Below are 15,516 nucleotides of genomic sequence, written 5' to 3'. Positions count from 1 at the left end.
CTCAAAGAGAAATTTAAATTTATTGTAATTCGAGATTCTTAAGGGTTCCTTGGTACTGAAAAGTATAAAAGCCGCCTGGTCAGCATGCTAAGCAGGTGGCAAAGGGAACTGCTCATAATTCCTGTTCAGACTTTCCTTTGATCCTCCTGATTTCAGAATAGTCCCTCATCACTACTCTTCTCACATATAAATGCATGCACAACTTTGCACACTTCCTTCTGCAGATTCGGGTGCCTTTTTGGAGCTGTCTAGAAACAGAAACTTGTTTTTCTTCATGCCTCACACCTTCATCCCTGCTAACATTTACACATAATTCTGGTCTGCAAAGTCCCTTACCATTTCTCCATACACTTTCTATATCATACATGGACTGAATTTGTAGATGACTAATTTACTTGAATGCGAACTTATTGCTACTATTAGTTCTTTAAAGCAATTTTTTAAAGAAGATATCACTGGAGATGAGTTTTGTTGTACTGTTTCTTACTCTCTTTGCTGGTTTTGAAGTAATTAGAGAAAAGATATGTCTGCACTACCTTAAAACTGGAGACTCATCCTACTTTAAAATTGCAATCACAATCTAATATTCCATCAACTAAACACTAACATTGTTGTGTAAATGTTGGTGTCTAATTCAGGGAAAAGTCAAGCAGGTTACATGCCAAGTGTAAGAGCTGAATCAGACCCCAGGTAGAAATTATTTAAGTTGAAATTCAAAGTAGAATTATCTGCATACAGATGAAATGATTTGTCATTTATGTTATAAAATGCTATGAAAATTAGGAACAAAATCTCTATAGAACTTACTAAATGGTTTTGTAAAGAAAATTACTCACTATGATAATAGTATAGTGTCAGAGTCCAAGCTACCTTATATAGTTATCCACTGCACAAAAATTGCAATTAAAAATTTATAATTGTTATTTTTAAAGGCCTTCATTCACAGAGATATTGTTGATTCAGATATTTAATAACAATTTCACAGGACAAAGTGGACCTTAGTCTTCTAATAACAAGATGATGTTACAAAAATTTTCTGAAATGGGTAAGTAAAATATTTGAATGAAGTCCCTTCTAGTAATTTACAGAGAATCTTATATAGTCTCAGAGCAATCCTGAATTAGACTACATTGCTAATTAAATTCACATCTGTAAAACTATCTGACAGGGAAATAATTTCCAAAGTATAATTGTTTTGGGCTGAATTGTATCCTCCTAGAGTTCCATATTAAAGTCCTAATTCTAAATATTACTGTATTTGATATAATAACTACCATAAGATGCAGTTTGTTTCCATCTGGCAAGAACAGAAATACACATTCACTGCCCCACCTCAGGGTATCAACTCTCCAACTCTATTTTATAATTTTGTTTATATGGATCTTGATCTTTTCCTTCAACAAGATCGCACATCAGCCCATTGCATGGTGATAGTACATGGAATGGACCTAGTGAGAGTGAAGTATTGTAGACTCAGTAGTACAATGTTTTCATGTGAGAGGGTAGAAATAAATTTGAAAAATTCAGGGGCTTTCTACCTGAATGAAATTTCTACAGGTCCGGTGGTGTAGGGGTTTTTTCGGTATTTCTTCTAAGGTAAGGATGTTGTTGTAGCTGGCCCCTCCTACAACTAGGCATAGCACCTACTAGGCCTCTTTGGATTTTGGATGCAATATACTCATCATTTGGCTGTGTTATTCCTGCCCATTTATTGAATTACTGAAAAGATGCTAGTTTTGAGTGGGACCCAGAATAATTAAAGGTTCTACAATTGGTCCAGGCTATTATACAAGATGTTGTGTCATCCAAACCATCTGATCCAGTGAGTAAAATGGTGTCAGTGTTAGACAGAGATGTTAATGGTAGGCTTTTATGGTTACTACTGATGAAACACAGTGCAAGCACTTAGGGATTTATAGAAAAGCATTGTTATTTCATAAGTAACTGTTCTCCTTTTCAGAAACAACTTCTGGTCTACTAGTAGGTCTTGGTAGAAACTAAATACTTAACCATAGACCAACAAGTCACCATGCAATCTAAGCTGCCTGTCATAAATGTGTGTTATCTCATCCACCAAATCATAAAGTAGGGTGTGTGCAGCACCAGTCCATCATCACATGGAAGTATATGAAAGTGATCTGGTCCATGCAGGACCTGAAGATACAAGTAAATTACATGAATTAATGGCCCAAATGCTTTAAGTTTCTCACCCCTTTTCTACTGCCTTCTCTTTCCCATTCTGTACTATGGCCTCATGTGGAGAAGACTCAGGCCTGGTTGACATATAGCTTTGCACAATCCCAAGAGGAGGCACTATAGGTTATTATGAGGCATTCCTAAAAGAAGAGCAAAGAAAAAAATTCCCAGAGGATAGAACTTTAAGCAGTAGACGTGGTTGTTCACCTTGCTTGGAAGAAGTGGCCAGATGTGAGATTCCATACACATTCGTGGGCTATGGCCAAAAGTTTTGTTGGATAGTCAGGTGCTTGCAGGGATCATTATTGGGAATTGATGAAAAGGAAACTGAGGTATGAGGCATGTGTATAGCCTCTCTGAATGGGTAAAATTGTGAGCATATCTGTGTCTCATGTGAATGTTCACTAAAGGGTGATCTCAAAAGAGAAGTTTAATAATCAAATGGATAGTATGACCTATTATGTGTAAACCAGCCAGCCTCTTTCCCCAGTCACATCTGCCATTACCCAATGGACTTTTAAAAAGTAGCCATGGTGGCAGGAAAGGTGGTTTTGCATGGATATAGCAAAATGGAAATCTAGTCAACAAAGTGACCTGACCGCACTTAATACTGAACACGCAATTTGCCAGGATTAACAGAGTCCAAAATATGGCACCAATCCCCAGTGATAAGCCAGCTACCTGGTGGCAGGTTGATTATATTGGAACACTTGAATTATAGGTGTCCAGGTTTTAATTACCAAATAAATACTCCAGATATGGATTTGCCTTCCTTACATGCAACACTTCTGCTAAAACCACCATAGTAGACTTGCTTCTAATCAAGGATCTCATTTAACAGCAAATGGAGGGACACCATGTGCCAAGTTCCCCACCACCCTGAAGCAACTGACTTGACAATATGGTGAAAAATTCCTTCGAAGACTCAGGTACAACACCAGTGAGGTTACAATACATTGCACAGCCAGAACCAGATTTTTCAGTCAGTATATACTCTGAATTGGCATAAATGTATGTTATATATAATATCAAGGAGGAAAATGTGAATGGTACAACTTACTATTACTCTGAATAACTCACTAGTAAAATTATTGTTTCCTGTCCCTTAAATCTAAGTCTTTGCTGTTCTCCAGGGTTCAGTGTCAAAGGGAAGAACATTTCCATTTGGAGACACAATGATTTGAAAGAAGCTGAAGTTAAGACTACCACACAAACATGTTGGTCCCCTTGCCTTTGAATCAACAGGCAAAGTACAGAGTTACTATGCTAGCTGGGATAAATGATCCTGACTAACACCATAACCTAAAGTGGAAAGAGAAAATTAATTCTAAATATGCTTTTTTAGAAGAATTATGAAGCCACTAAAATGCAATTGGTCCCACATGGTTTAGCTTTGCTACATACAATCCGTTTAGCCAAGCGGTCATATATTCAGCAGGAAGTATTTCTTATCAAGCCTCATACCATTGGCACCTGGAGTATGAGTGACACAGGAAGGTTGGCAGTCTGACGAGTCTCTCAGTGTTTTTCAGAGATCTCATTACACTTAAGACATTGATAATAAAAGTAATTCTCAAGTCCAGAAACTTATTCATATCTCCCCCAAGTTTTAATAATTATTCTCTATGTACATTATCCATTTATCTATCTACCTACCTACCTACGACATAGCAAGTATATGTGTGTGTGTATATATATATATATATATATATATAAAACAATTACATTTAAGTCTTGATTATTAAGAATAGTCAAATTATTCAGTTATTCCTAAATCATTCAACAACTATTTAATTAGCACAGAAAAAGTAAATTGTATACTTTTGAGTCTGATCTTAAAATATGCTTCATCTCTTGGCTAATATCCAACATGAATTTGGGACATCAACATTGGTGTGTGCTGATGACTGAGATATTTGCTTATATTGCATTAGTCTTTAGGTAGCCAGTTATGTTTAATAGATGATCTAATACCAATATTACCTAATACCAAGCTAAAACTCAAATTTAGACTAACATAAATATTTCTATCCAATAATATCACAACTTATTCAAATGTAAAAATGAAGTATTGTCTATAAGAGTAACTTAATTTTAAATTATATTTCTGAAGAATACCTTTTAAAATCTCCTTACCTCTTGTTTGTACCCCCTTTCCACAAGCTTCGCTGGTGCCCATTATTCCCTGTCTGACAGACTCTGGCACCAAGATACAAGGGCTCCATTTCTGTGGCCTCCACCTGTAATTATAGAGAAGGAAAAACTAGAAATTTCACCATGGCAAACATACAAGAGAAATATTTGAAACAGATGAATTTGAAACCCAAAATTATAAGCCAGCAATTCAAGAAGAATGGATTTGAAGTATAATAAACTAGAGCCTACAACTATTAGGGATGACTAGAGTCCACTCTTTCCAGATTCATGATTAATTCAGTAATTCCATTTTTCAAAAAACAGTGGACACCTTGAACACAAACCTTAGTTCATGTAGCAAAGTGTAAATAAAAAGCACTAGAAGCAAACAAATACGGAAAACCTGGATTTTTATGAACTTAAAATTGTTGAATAAAAGAGAATAAAAGAAAAAAAGAAAGAAAAGCTCTATGTCCCACTGGAGCTTTAGAGAATCAAGGTTTGAACATCTGATAGTTTTGGTGCAAACCTTCATACACGATTTCTTGCTTCAAATGTTTTATAAGGTAGTTCCCAGGATTTTGGAATAACTCAGCTATCTCATAATGTTATAAAACATAAAGAATATAACATTATATAGAGTAAAGGGGAGGGGGACCTCCTTTTTCATCTCAGGAAAGTGGAATGGATCAGCCTCTGATGAATTTTCATTCAATATTTCTATTTCTGAAAGGAAATTGTCCCTAAGGAAGCCTTCTGACTTTTTACCATTTTTCTTTTCAGGTCAACAAAACGCTTTATTTTTATGGCTCACAAGACAGACTATATATTGTGTCCTTAAACCTATCTCTTCCAGAAAACCGCAACTCTAAGTGTCCTATGAGCCAATGCCTCTGATAGGAGATGCTAACTGAAAAAGAAACAGGGTTATAAGTAAAAAATCTTATTGACCAGTGTCACAAGATGAAAAATTTTATATCTCTGGTGCACATCACTGGGCCATAACACTACTGCACTAGACACTTAGAAATGGTTAAGATGGTAAATTATGTTATGTATTTTTTTATCACAATAAAAACTGTGATAGGGTCTCCCCCAAATTTTAAAAACTGTATATCAGAATATGCATTAGACTTTCTTTGCTCAGGAAAAGTCACTTTAAAGCACCTTCTTAATTATGCAAACATAGCTTAATATAGTGCATGGAGATCACCTAACAGAGCTAACCATTAATAGTAGCACCCCCCCCATCACCTCTCCCCACTTCAGACTACGTCTCAGTTTTCTTCGATAATCAGAGATAAGTAAAGCAGAGGTAGCCTTAAGGGAAAGATCATCTTAAAGCAGACCATCTTAAGGTCATCTTAAGAGAAAGATACAGAATCAAGCAAAGCACATTAAAATGTAAAAGTGAGAATAGTACATCATTGACCTCACTCAAGTGGCCTCCAGTTTGGAGATAATTGAAGACCTGGGAAGAAATCAGCAAACAACAACATGGAAAAACCTGTCATGCTTGTAGATGTCACCTATTTTCCAATAGTTTTAAATTTATTTTGTATTTTCATAGACTTTGTCAGTGTAACTTCCAAACACAGTAACTGAAATGACAACTCTAGCCAACTTTTCAACTCAATTCATCCCAGGATGTCATTTGTCAGATTTCTTAAGTCTATGTAGACTTTCTAAACCACCAAAAGATTGAGGAATTTGATCTATTTCATTGGCTAAATAGACTGTAATAGAAGGGAGGAATTTTCAGGAGTCTAGTTAACTCTCAGTTTGGGATGACAAACCTGGTACAGATAAGTTAAATGACATATCCAAGACTGCACAAGTGAGGGTAGGTCCACTGTCAGTACTACATCCCTGGATGATCAGTCCCAGCCTCCTGAGTATATTTCATAGCCAATAATGTATAGTATACAGGTTATCTCCACCTTCCAAAAGAAAGTCCTTTCACGAAAACTTTTGTAAGCCAAAACAGTGTAAAGCAAAGAAGCCAAACCATTCATTCATATGGGAAAATTCTTGAGCATTCCCAGACTCCCCAGAAAGCCATCTATTCATACCAAATGATTCATAAAATCTTAAAATCACACTAACATATAGTAAGAACAGAAATAATAGAAGTACACAGTATGTATAATGTAGTTCCTAGGGAAGGAGATGGGATGCCACCCTTGGGGTACATGCTACTTCTAGAACAGCTCACTGAAAAAGAAATGCTGAATATTATTTTTGCTTTTCACCATCTTTGGATTTCTCTTGCTTATCAAAAGCCAGAACTAATGTAGGTATTTCATGAAAGTAAGTAATGCAATGCAAAATTTTGAAAAGCTGTTTTTTCCTATACACTACCCATGCTGTCTTCGCTTTTGGTTACTAACTTAAAACGTTGGGAGATGCTCAAATTCACAGAAAAACTTGTATAAACATTTTGATTGTTCTAATTTGCTAAATGTGTGAATATGTCACCTTAATGGAGCCAAACTGAAGAATCAGAAAAAAAAAAAGGCCTATATTATCATGCCTCCCTAGCATTTTATTGAGGATCGAGGGGGCAGGATGAAGGGGGCATTAAGCAAAATCTAAATCAGAACAAGAGTGTTCAAAATTCAAGGGCGTTTTACTAAGAAGCAGAGAATCATATGGATAAATTGGGCACATAATAAACTACAGATCAGGAGAAATGATACAATGATCCAACCCATACACAGAAGAACTGGTTTCTGGGGAAGATGGCAGGAGGTCAATGATGGAAACTAGTTCCAACATGAATGCCCAAATTGAAGTGCTTCAAGAGAATAGAGAGAGGACAATAGAAAGCAAGAGCCCACTAACTGTTTCTAGCACTTTCTCTGATTATAATAGCCCTGAGTTCATAAACATGTCTAAAAATATTTGATTTGGCTAATTTTTTCAATTGGTTACACTTTCTAAGAGCTCTTTCACTGGATTCAGAAGTTTCAATATTTATACATGGGACAAAGGATGAATACATACAGTGATTCCACAGTGACCCTGTAGTTAATGAGGAAACACTGGTAGCCTGGGCTTGTTCCCAGTGTTTACTTACATTCTTCCCAAGCTGGTCATCAGATAGAAACAGTGGGAGTAAAGGATGATAAAATCGATAGTAATTCATACTACTTTAATGACACTCTCAACTTTGGCTAATGCGAGGAGTGTCTAAAAAAAAAAAAAGAACTTGAAAAAATTAGGCCTTGAATTTCACAGTTTTAAGGTACAATTTCTCAAATAATAAGAAGCAACACTAAGCATTATGTCTAAAGGCATTTTTAAGTGTGCTCACAGTTACATGATTTTTAAGACCACAGGGTATTTTTCACAGATCTGAAAAACCAACAGTGAAGTTAATCCATATGTACTAAAATCAATGACTTGATCCAATCTTAGTAGAGTGGAAGTTTATGACTAAGCACACAGACCTCAGGTGTTTTATAAATATTAATCACCAACATGTCAAGAAGGAACACACAGGTAACATAAAGCTATGCATTAAAAAAATTACCCATAGGTTAAGCATATTTTCTAACATGATGGTTTCCTCAAATGTGCATATGTTAACAAAATTAAAAATATATCTTAATTAAAATAATTACGGAAGAAATACAAATTTGTATGTTAGTTTTTGATTAAAGTAAAATAAATATGGGGTGTGTGGGTTTGTTTTTTTTTTTTTTTTGTGTGTGTGTGTGTGTGTGTGTGTGTATTTTCCAGGTAAAAATCTCATTCTGAATCTTTTTGGATCCTAATCCTGAAAATTGATTGCCTGCAGTTGCTAACTTACAATCAAAACAGGTTTGTTTCTTTTTTGCTGTTAGACATTCATATCCTTTATTCTATCAAAATGTATTCCAGAGAAGGAGGGGGGGAATCAAAGTATATAAAGATAAACATTATCCATTCTTATTTCTTTACACAATCACATATTATAGAAAAGAAAATAGGCCATGATTTATACTGAAGTCTAGTGATTACTTAAAAAAGGTAACTAATTACCGATGCATGGGACACAATGACACATCTTCACACTCTCGCTCTTCAAATAAGGTATCTGGGCATTCTTGGCCTCCATTGGCTGCTTCTTGGATGATAATCCTGTATCGAGACTGTTTTATTGTTGCATTTCCTGAAGTAAAGGAAAAATAAAATTATAGTGCCCTTTTATATGAATGCAGAGAAAAGTTCAGGATTAGATAGTATTGGGGGGTGGGATGGTGAAGTCATAAAATGAGGAATGGCTACCTGGGAAAAGAGAATAACAAGCTAAGATCAGGGCTTAATAATCAAATTTCTATGAGAGAGACACATCATACTTAATAACTATGATTTCAATCTGTGTTCTGATAGGCAAAGATTAGTTTCCACTGTCTTAATATGCTTGCAATTTATCATACCATATATGATATGGAAATGTATGTATTTCCCTAGCATAAAAGTTACATGGGATGATCTGAGAGATCTGAAAAAACTACTTAGGGACCTATAGTTTTACCTTTTTCCAATCATTCTTTCCACCAGATGAAGGCAAACTAAATTCGATCATTGAAAACTGATCATAGATTTCATGCATCCAAGCAGGGGGGAAGAGGGGGAAGGAAGAAGGGAAAAGATAAAAAGGGAGGCTAGGGGAGCATAATGGAATATGGTAGAGGACAATGGTGCTTTGGTGGTAGGAGAACCATGGAGACCACATCTGAGGGGAGATATCCTCTATTGTTAAAATATTAACAAAGATGTAAAATGATTAACAAAGATGTAAAATAATCTTCTATTGTCAAAATATTAACAAAGATGTCAAAATATTAAAAAAATATGTAAAACTGTTAATAATATTCACAATAAAATACCAAAAAACAAATCACTTCCTCCAGTTAGGCATTTAGGTAAGATTTTTTACAGTGCAAAACTCAAAAAGTTAACACATTAGTAACACATTTATTTAGGTCATCCATTTATTAGATTTCTTATTCTTCATAATTTGAGATGGTAGTAATTGAAATTGAGGGCAGAGGCACTAAAATAGTGACAGAACTAAATATTGACTACTTCATGATTTTGCTGAGCAAGAGAAGTAATAATAGGCACTTCAATAAAAATAAACAGTTGGTATTCACTTTAATGTGTTGGGGCATTCATTTTATCATCTTTAGATGCCTTCTGAATCAAGAGCAATAACAAAAATCAATTATAACTACTATGGTTAGCAGCTACTTCAATTACTATGTGCAACTTATTTCACTAGATATGAAGATACCGATTTTTGCACTTACAATTTAACTAAATGGAAAGAGGACAGAGAGATACATGATGGCTTATGGGATACTGGACAGAGAGAAGTATAAAAAAGTATTAATTAGGAGAGAAGAAAGACAAGTTGTCTCTGGAAATCAAAGAGAGCTCCTGGAGGAGATAGATTGTATTCTAGAACTTGAATTCTGAATAGAAAGAAAAAAAATAAAAGGCTGAGTTATCTCAGACCAAGGAAACAGTTCTAGGAAAGGCTTTGAACTTACATGAACTTACAGAGAAAGACAACTTCATTGAGAGGGAAGATAGTGTATATAGTTTGTTTGTGCATGTGTGGGGCGGGTAATAGAAAAGGGGGTATAGGAGAAAGCTGAATTAATTTCTAGACCTGGGATGAACTATAGACCTAAGGATGTTAGGAAGATAATTTCTAAAGAGCCAGTAAACTACGTGGAGCAAAAGAAAAAAAAAAAGGCTTTTTTATTAATATTATATATTCACATGTTTTTAAAGAATCATTAGCAAAAAAACATAATGAGAAACAACCGACACACAACTCACCTCCTCCCAGAACATTTTGGGCTGTTTATATATTTATTTTTTCTGTGGTTACAGCTAAATCTATAAATACTTCCCTTATGTCATTACTCCTTGATGTATTAACTTTAGACATTATCTATTGACTTTCTGCTATAATTGATGAGAATTTACATTGTAATGCCTTTCATTTTTTTTACAATTGCATTTCTATTTTCATGCTTCTATTGGTTATTTGAAGGATTTAAATATCACATTTTTTTAGACCCACTCCTGTCCTCCATCAAGGTAGGTAAACTTCCTCTTGTGCTGCCATCCACATTCCTGCTAAGTTAGGTCATGGCTTTCTGTACTGTGTCATCAGTCTCTCTGCTTCATAGTCCATTAAATCTTCCACATGAGTTTAGCTATCCCGCCCTTTGATGGTCCTCTCCTTTGGTTTTTGACAAAGAACCAGGATTCAAAATTTTATTTCTATTATTTAAGTGAGACTATGAGGAGGGGAGACCTAAGCATTTGTACAATTTCATGATCTTGAACTGCAAGTTAAGGAGATACAGCGATCTTTTTCCCACATATTTGCCAGATCCCTTTTTAAGCACTCTGTACCCCAGTACTGACCATCAGAGGGGCACATTGGCGGCCCTTCTGTCCACTGGATTCTGGTTCAATTTCACCAGCAAAGGAATGGAGCACATAACAAAGGGGGGAAAAAAAAAGACAAGAAGAGGGAGAGTGTTTTGACTACTTACAGACTGCCAATTCTTCATTTCTCTCCTCTTTTTTTAATTATTTATTTATACAAACATTTATTTATTTATACATACAAGAACTGGGGTACAGGCCAGAGGTGTAGGGAGTGAGAGGATTCACCAGAGACAGAGTGGGGAAAAGAACAGGCAGACTGAAAGTAATACACCACTGGGGGGAGCAGTGGGCGAGACAGAAGAGTTCTGCTGCACCATGTGGGTAGCTCCCTGGCCCGTGCTGCAAAGGCTGTGGATAGCTTTATAGTGCTGTGCTTAACCCCTAGAGCCACCAGGGAGCCCCTCTCTCCTTTTCTTTAGGCCATGCTATTCCTGGAAACAGGATGGAGATGAGGCCACTTAATAACCCTACAATGTCCTCCAAGTGCTCAAATGAAAGGAAGAGGCATACATCTCTCACTTTAAATCAAAAACAAAAAATAACTAAGCATAGAGAGGAATGCTTGCTGAAACTGAAGATAGGTTGATGATAGTTAGGTCTTTAGCACCATATAGCCATGTTGTGAATCAAAAGGAATGTTCTTGAAGGAATAAAAGTGTTGCTCCAGTGACTGCACGACTTATTAAAAAAAAGAAAACAACTTTATTGTTGATTCAGAGACAGTTTAAGCTATCTGGGTAGAAGATCAAAACTGTCAAAATAGTCCCTGAAGCCAAAACTTAATTCAAAACAAGGCGCTAAGTCTCTTCAATTCTATGAAGGTTGAAAGAGGTGAGGAAGCTGAAATAGAAACATCTGAAGCAAAGGTTAGTTCATGAAGTTTAGTAAAGCAGTTTCTATGACATCAAAGTGGAAGGTGACATAGCAAGTGCTGATAGAGAATCTGCAGCAAGTTAAGCAGAAGAGCTGGCTAAGATCATTCTTGAAGGTGGCTGCACTAAACAACAGATCTTCAATGCAGATGAAGTAGCCTTATGCTGGAAAGAGAGACCTCACAGGTCTTTTACAGCTAGAGAGAAATTGATGCCTGGTTTCACAGCCTCAAAGGACAGGCTTACACTTTTGTTAAGGGTTAATATAACTGATGACTTTAAGTTGAAGCCAATGCTCATCATTTACCATTCTAAAAATCCTATAGCCCTTAAGAATTAAGCTAAAGCTACTCTGTCTCTGCTTTATAAATGGAACAACAAAGCCTGGATGGCAGCACATCTGTTTACAACATGATCTAGTGAATATTTTAAGCCCACTATTGAGATCCACCGCTCAGAAAAGACTCCTTTCAAAATATTATTCCTCATTGGCAATGTACCTGCTTATCCAAGAGCTCTGACACAAGGAAATTAATATAATTTTCATGCCTGCTAACATAATATCCATTGTGTAGTCCATGCATCAAACAGTCATTTAGACTTTTAAGTCTTATTTTTTAAGAAATATATTTTATGAGACTAAGCCTGTCATAGTTCACTCTGATGGAACTGAGCTGTCTAGTGAAAATATTTTGGGAAGGATTCACATTCTAAATACCACTAAGGACAATCATGATTTGGACCCCTCTGGTGGCACAGGGGTTAAAGACATAGCACTATCAAGCTATCACCAGCCACTGGAGCATGATTTCCATCCCCAACCAGGGAGCTAACTGACATGGTACAACAGACCTCTCCTATCTCGCCCACAGCTCCCCTCAGCAGTGTATTTCAGATCTGCCTGTTCTGCTCCCACAGCTCCCCTCAGCAGTGTATTTCAGTAGATCTGCCTGTTCTGCTCCCCACTCTCTCTGGTGAATCCTCTAACCACCCCACACCTCTGGATCACACCCCAGTTCTTTTATATATATATATATATATATATATATATATATATATATATATATATATCTTAAAAAAAGAACAATAATAATTCATGGTGGGAGGTGAATATAATACCAACATGAAAAGGAATATGAAATAAGATAAATTTAATCCTCCTGTATGATTTTGAGGGGTTTAAGTGGAGGGGTTTAGATGTGAGGCCTTGACTGAAATACTGCTATCTCATGATAAAACTTTTACAGAATCAGAGTTGCTTGTTATAAATTAGCAAAGAAACTGATTTTTTGAGAATGCATCTGCTCTAGGTGAAGATATTTAACATTGTTGAAATGACAACAAAAATTTAGACTATTATGTAAGCTTACTTGATAAAACAATGCCAAGAGTTGAAAGGACTGACTCCAATTTTGAAAGTTATAACAAGATAAAATGATATCATGTAGCATTACAATTTATAGAGAAATGTTTTGTGGAAGGAAGAGTCAACTGATGCTGCAAAATTAATTGTTGCTACCCCAACCATCAGCAATTGCGATCCTGATCAGTGAGCAACCATTATACCATTACTAGCGAGGCTCAATCTTTCCCCAGCAAAAATATTAAGATTTGCTGAAGATGCACGTGATGGCTAGCATTTTTTAGAAATAAAATATTTTAAATTATGTATTTTTAGATATGCTATTTCATACTTAATAAACTACAGAATAGTGTAAACAAAATTTTTATATGCACTGGGAAATGTGGATGTTCTACCGCAATATGTGTTTGATTGTGGTTTTGTGTATCTGAACCCACAATTTTCTGAGTTGTGACTGTAATTAAAACAGTTCTGTTTTAATTATATTCATTTGGGTGGGGCAAATCTTTGTAAACAATTATGCCTTTAAGAAAAAGTCCTTTCCTCCACTCTCAATTTCTACAATGATATACTTTAAAAACTATTGTTTACCCTTAGGATATGTACATGTGGTTGTGTGTGTGTGTGTGTGTGCATGCAAACGCACTGTTCAAGTGTTACCTTAGGAGATCAGAAATAAATACAGAAGACAACAGGAAAAATGACCTTTACCTCATATTGAGAAAGAACACGGATCAATGCTTCTTCCTTAACACTACACAAAAACACACATACACAGTGCACATTCACACACAGGAATTCTGCTTTACAGTATAATTCTAAGATCAAATAATTCAAAGCATAAAATAATACTTGTATTAAAATAATATTTGCATTGATAATCATGCTTTACAAAAGTTTAGGTAGAGGTTGAGAAGGATGGATTCAATGGTCAAAACACACTTTTAGAATAGAGGTTAGGTTTTTCCATAGATAGAACTTATCAGCATTGAAGAAAAGAAGAAAAACTATGTTTTTAAAGAGAGAGAAATATTAGAGTATCCCGACATAGGGAAACAACACCAGTAATTGTGAAACACTTGTTAAGTTTCTCTTTCAGGTTTGATATGTATGTGTTTCTTTATATTGAACTTTGGAATAGTCATATTTAGCATTCAGTTTTAAAGGAGTATTTTTTCCTCCCTATGATGTAAGTTTCTCATGTTATGACCAAACCTTCAGCACATTTTGTTATGTGCAACAGACCAAATTAGCTAGGGCCACAAGAAACTCAAGGGCATGCAGGTTCCACCCTTGGAATGGAACAGCCATGGCCTCCTCACTTGAGCTCTACTTTGAAGCCACTGTGAAGGTAGTGGTTTTATATCAAAATAGAATATAAATTCCACAAATTCAAGAGCTAAACAGCAAAAACAAGGAAGGGGCAGCACCCAACATGGTAGTTTGAAGCTAGGCAAGAGAGGATGAGACAATGGCAAAGTGGAACTCTCAGGAAGTTATGAAACAGAGCCTCCCTTCCCAATGAAAACACTAGAAGAAAATTATTGCTGGGGATTAGGTATAAGAAGGAAGGAATAGTAGTTTTGCAAGTAGAAAACCTGTGGATTACATAAATTAGTAAAATGTATTAAAGTTTCCAGGAAATATCTTCATAATCTGTATCAAATCCATTTGTTGGTACTTTGCATGCACTGTCTCATTTTATTATTGCCACACTTATAAGGCATCATCAGCATCATCAACATTTTATTAACATTTTATATATAAGAAAATGATTGTGGAAAAGGTAAATAAATTGCCTAAAGTCACCTCTCTAAAATGAAAACTATAGGTGACAAACATCAAAACCTATGATCTTTTCACATAAATGACTTTATAATAAAATGAAGTGAAAGAGAGATGCATTTCAGGGAAGGAGTTCATATTACAGCATGTCTGTTATTCTCAAGGGATACCTTATCCTTTCTAATCAAATTTTCAGTAACATCCTGTTGGCAGAAGACTTCAAGTGTCAATAAAAACACAGTGTTCGTAGGGTTTTGTGAGTGATACTTCCAACCTAATTAGCCCTATGAAAAATAACAATAAATTAAAGTGCCTTTTTGAAAACATAAACAACCGCTGAAGCATGATTATTGCTAATAAACTACTAGTCAAATTTCAACTTCAATTTATGCATATTTTATCATCACTAAGTCATCAGGCATAATTAAAGTTGAGCTACTATTTATAGCAACTTAAAGATCAAGAATCTTATTTAACATCAGAAACATGAGCTGGCTACAAGTATTGAGGGAGATTGATAGATTCTCTGTGAAGTTCTATGTCAGTCTTTCCCAGAAAGATAATAGTGAAGATGGAGGAAATCAGTAAGTAAAGAACACCTAGGGGTGATTCACAGGCAGGTAATCTGGGGCACAGCAAACTGAATTGAAGTTATCGGTTGGGTCCTGGTGTCAGGAATATTATACCAATGATTTGGAATAA

At 35.6% G+C, this 15,516-nt stretch overlaps 1 protein-coding gene across 4 annotated transcripts in view; it reads right to left on the bottom strand.

The window, feature by feature from the left end:
- The window catches only part of THSD7B (thrombospondin type 1 domain containing 7B), a 1,502,545-nt gene that overhangs the window by 334,467 nt on the left and 1,152,562 nt on the right, over positions 1 to 15,516 (bottom strand). For all 4 annotated transcript variants that reach the window (XM_054699694.1, XM_054699696.1, XM_054699695.1 and 1 more), the window contains 2 exons: positions 8,359 to 8,488; positions 4,333 to 4,436 (listed from right to left, as the gene is read on the bottom strand). In XM_054699694.1, coding sequence (XP_054555669.1) covers positions 4,333 to 4,436; positions 8,359 to 8,488 — 234 coding nt within the window. The remainder of the gene's footprint in view (positions 1 to 4,332; positions 4,437 to 8,358; positions 8,489 to 15,516) is intronic.

The sequence above is a fragment of the Talpa occidentalis genome, unplaced genomic scaffold (assembly GCF_014898055.3).
Source record: "Talpa occidentalis isolate TD23 unplaced genomic scaffold, MPIMG_talOcc4v2.1 talOcc4.3, whole genome shotgun sequence".
Taxonomy (NCBI): domain Eukaryota; kingdom Metazoa; phylum Chordata; class Mammalia; order Eulipotyphla; family Talpidae; genus Talpa; species Talpa occidentalis.
Note: the sequence above shows the minus strand (reverse complement) of the source record. Positions and strands in the feature narration are given on the sequence as shown.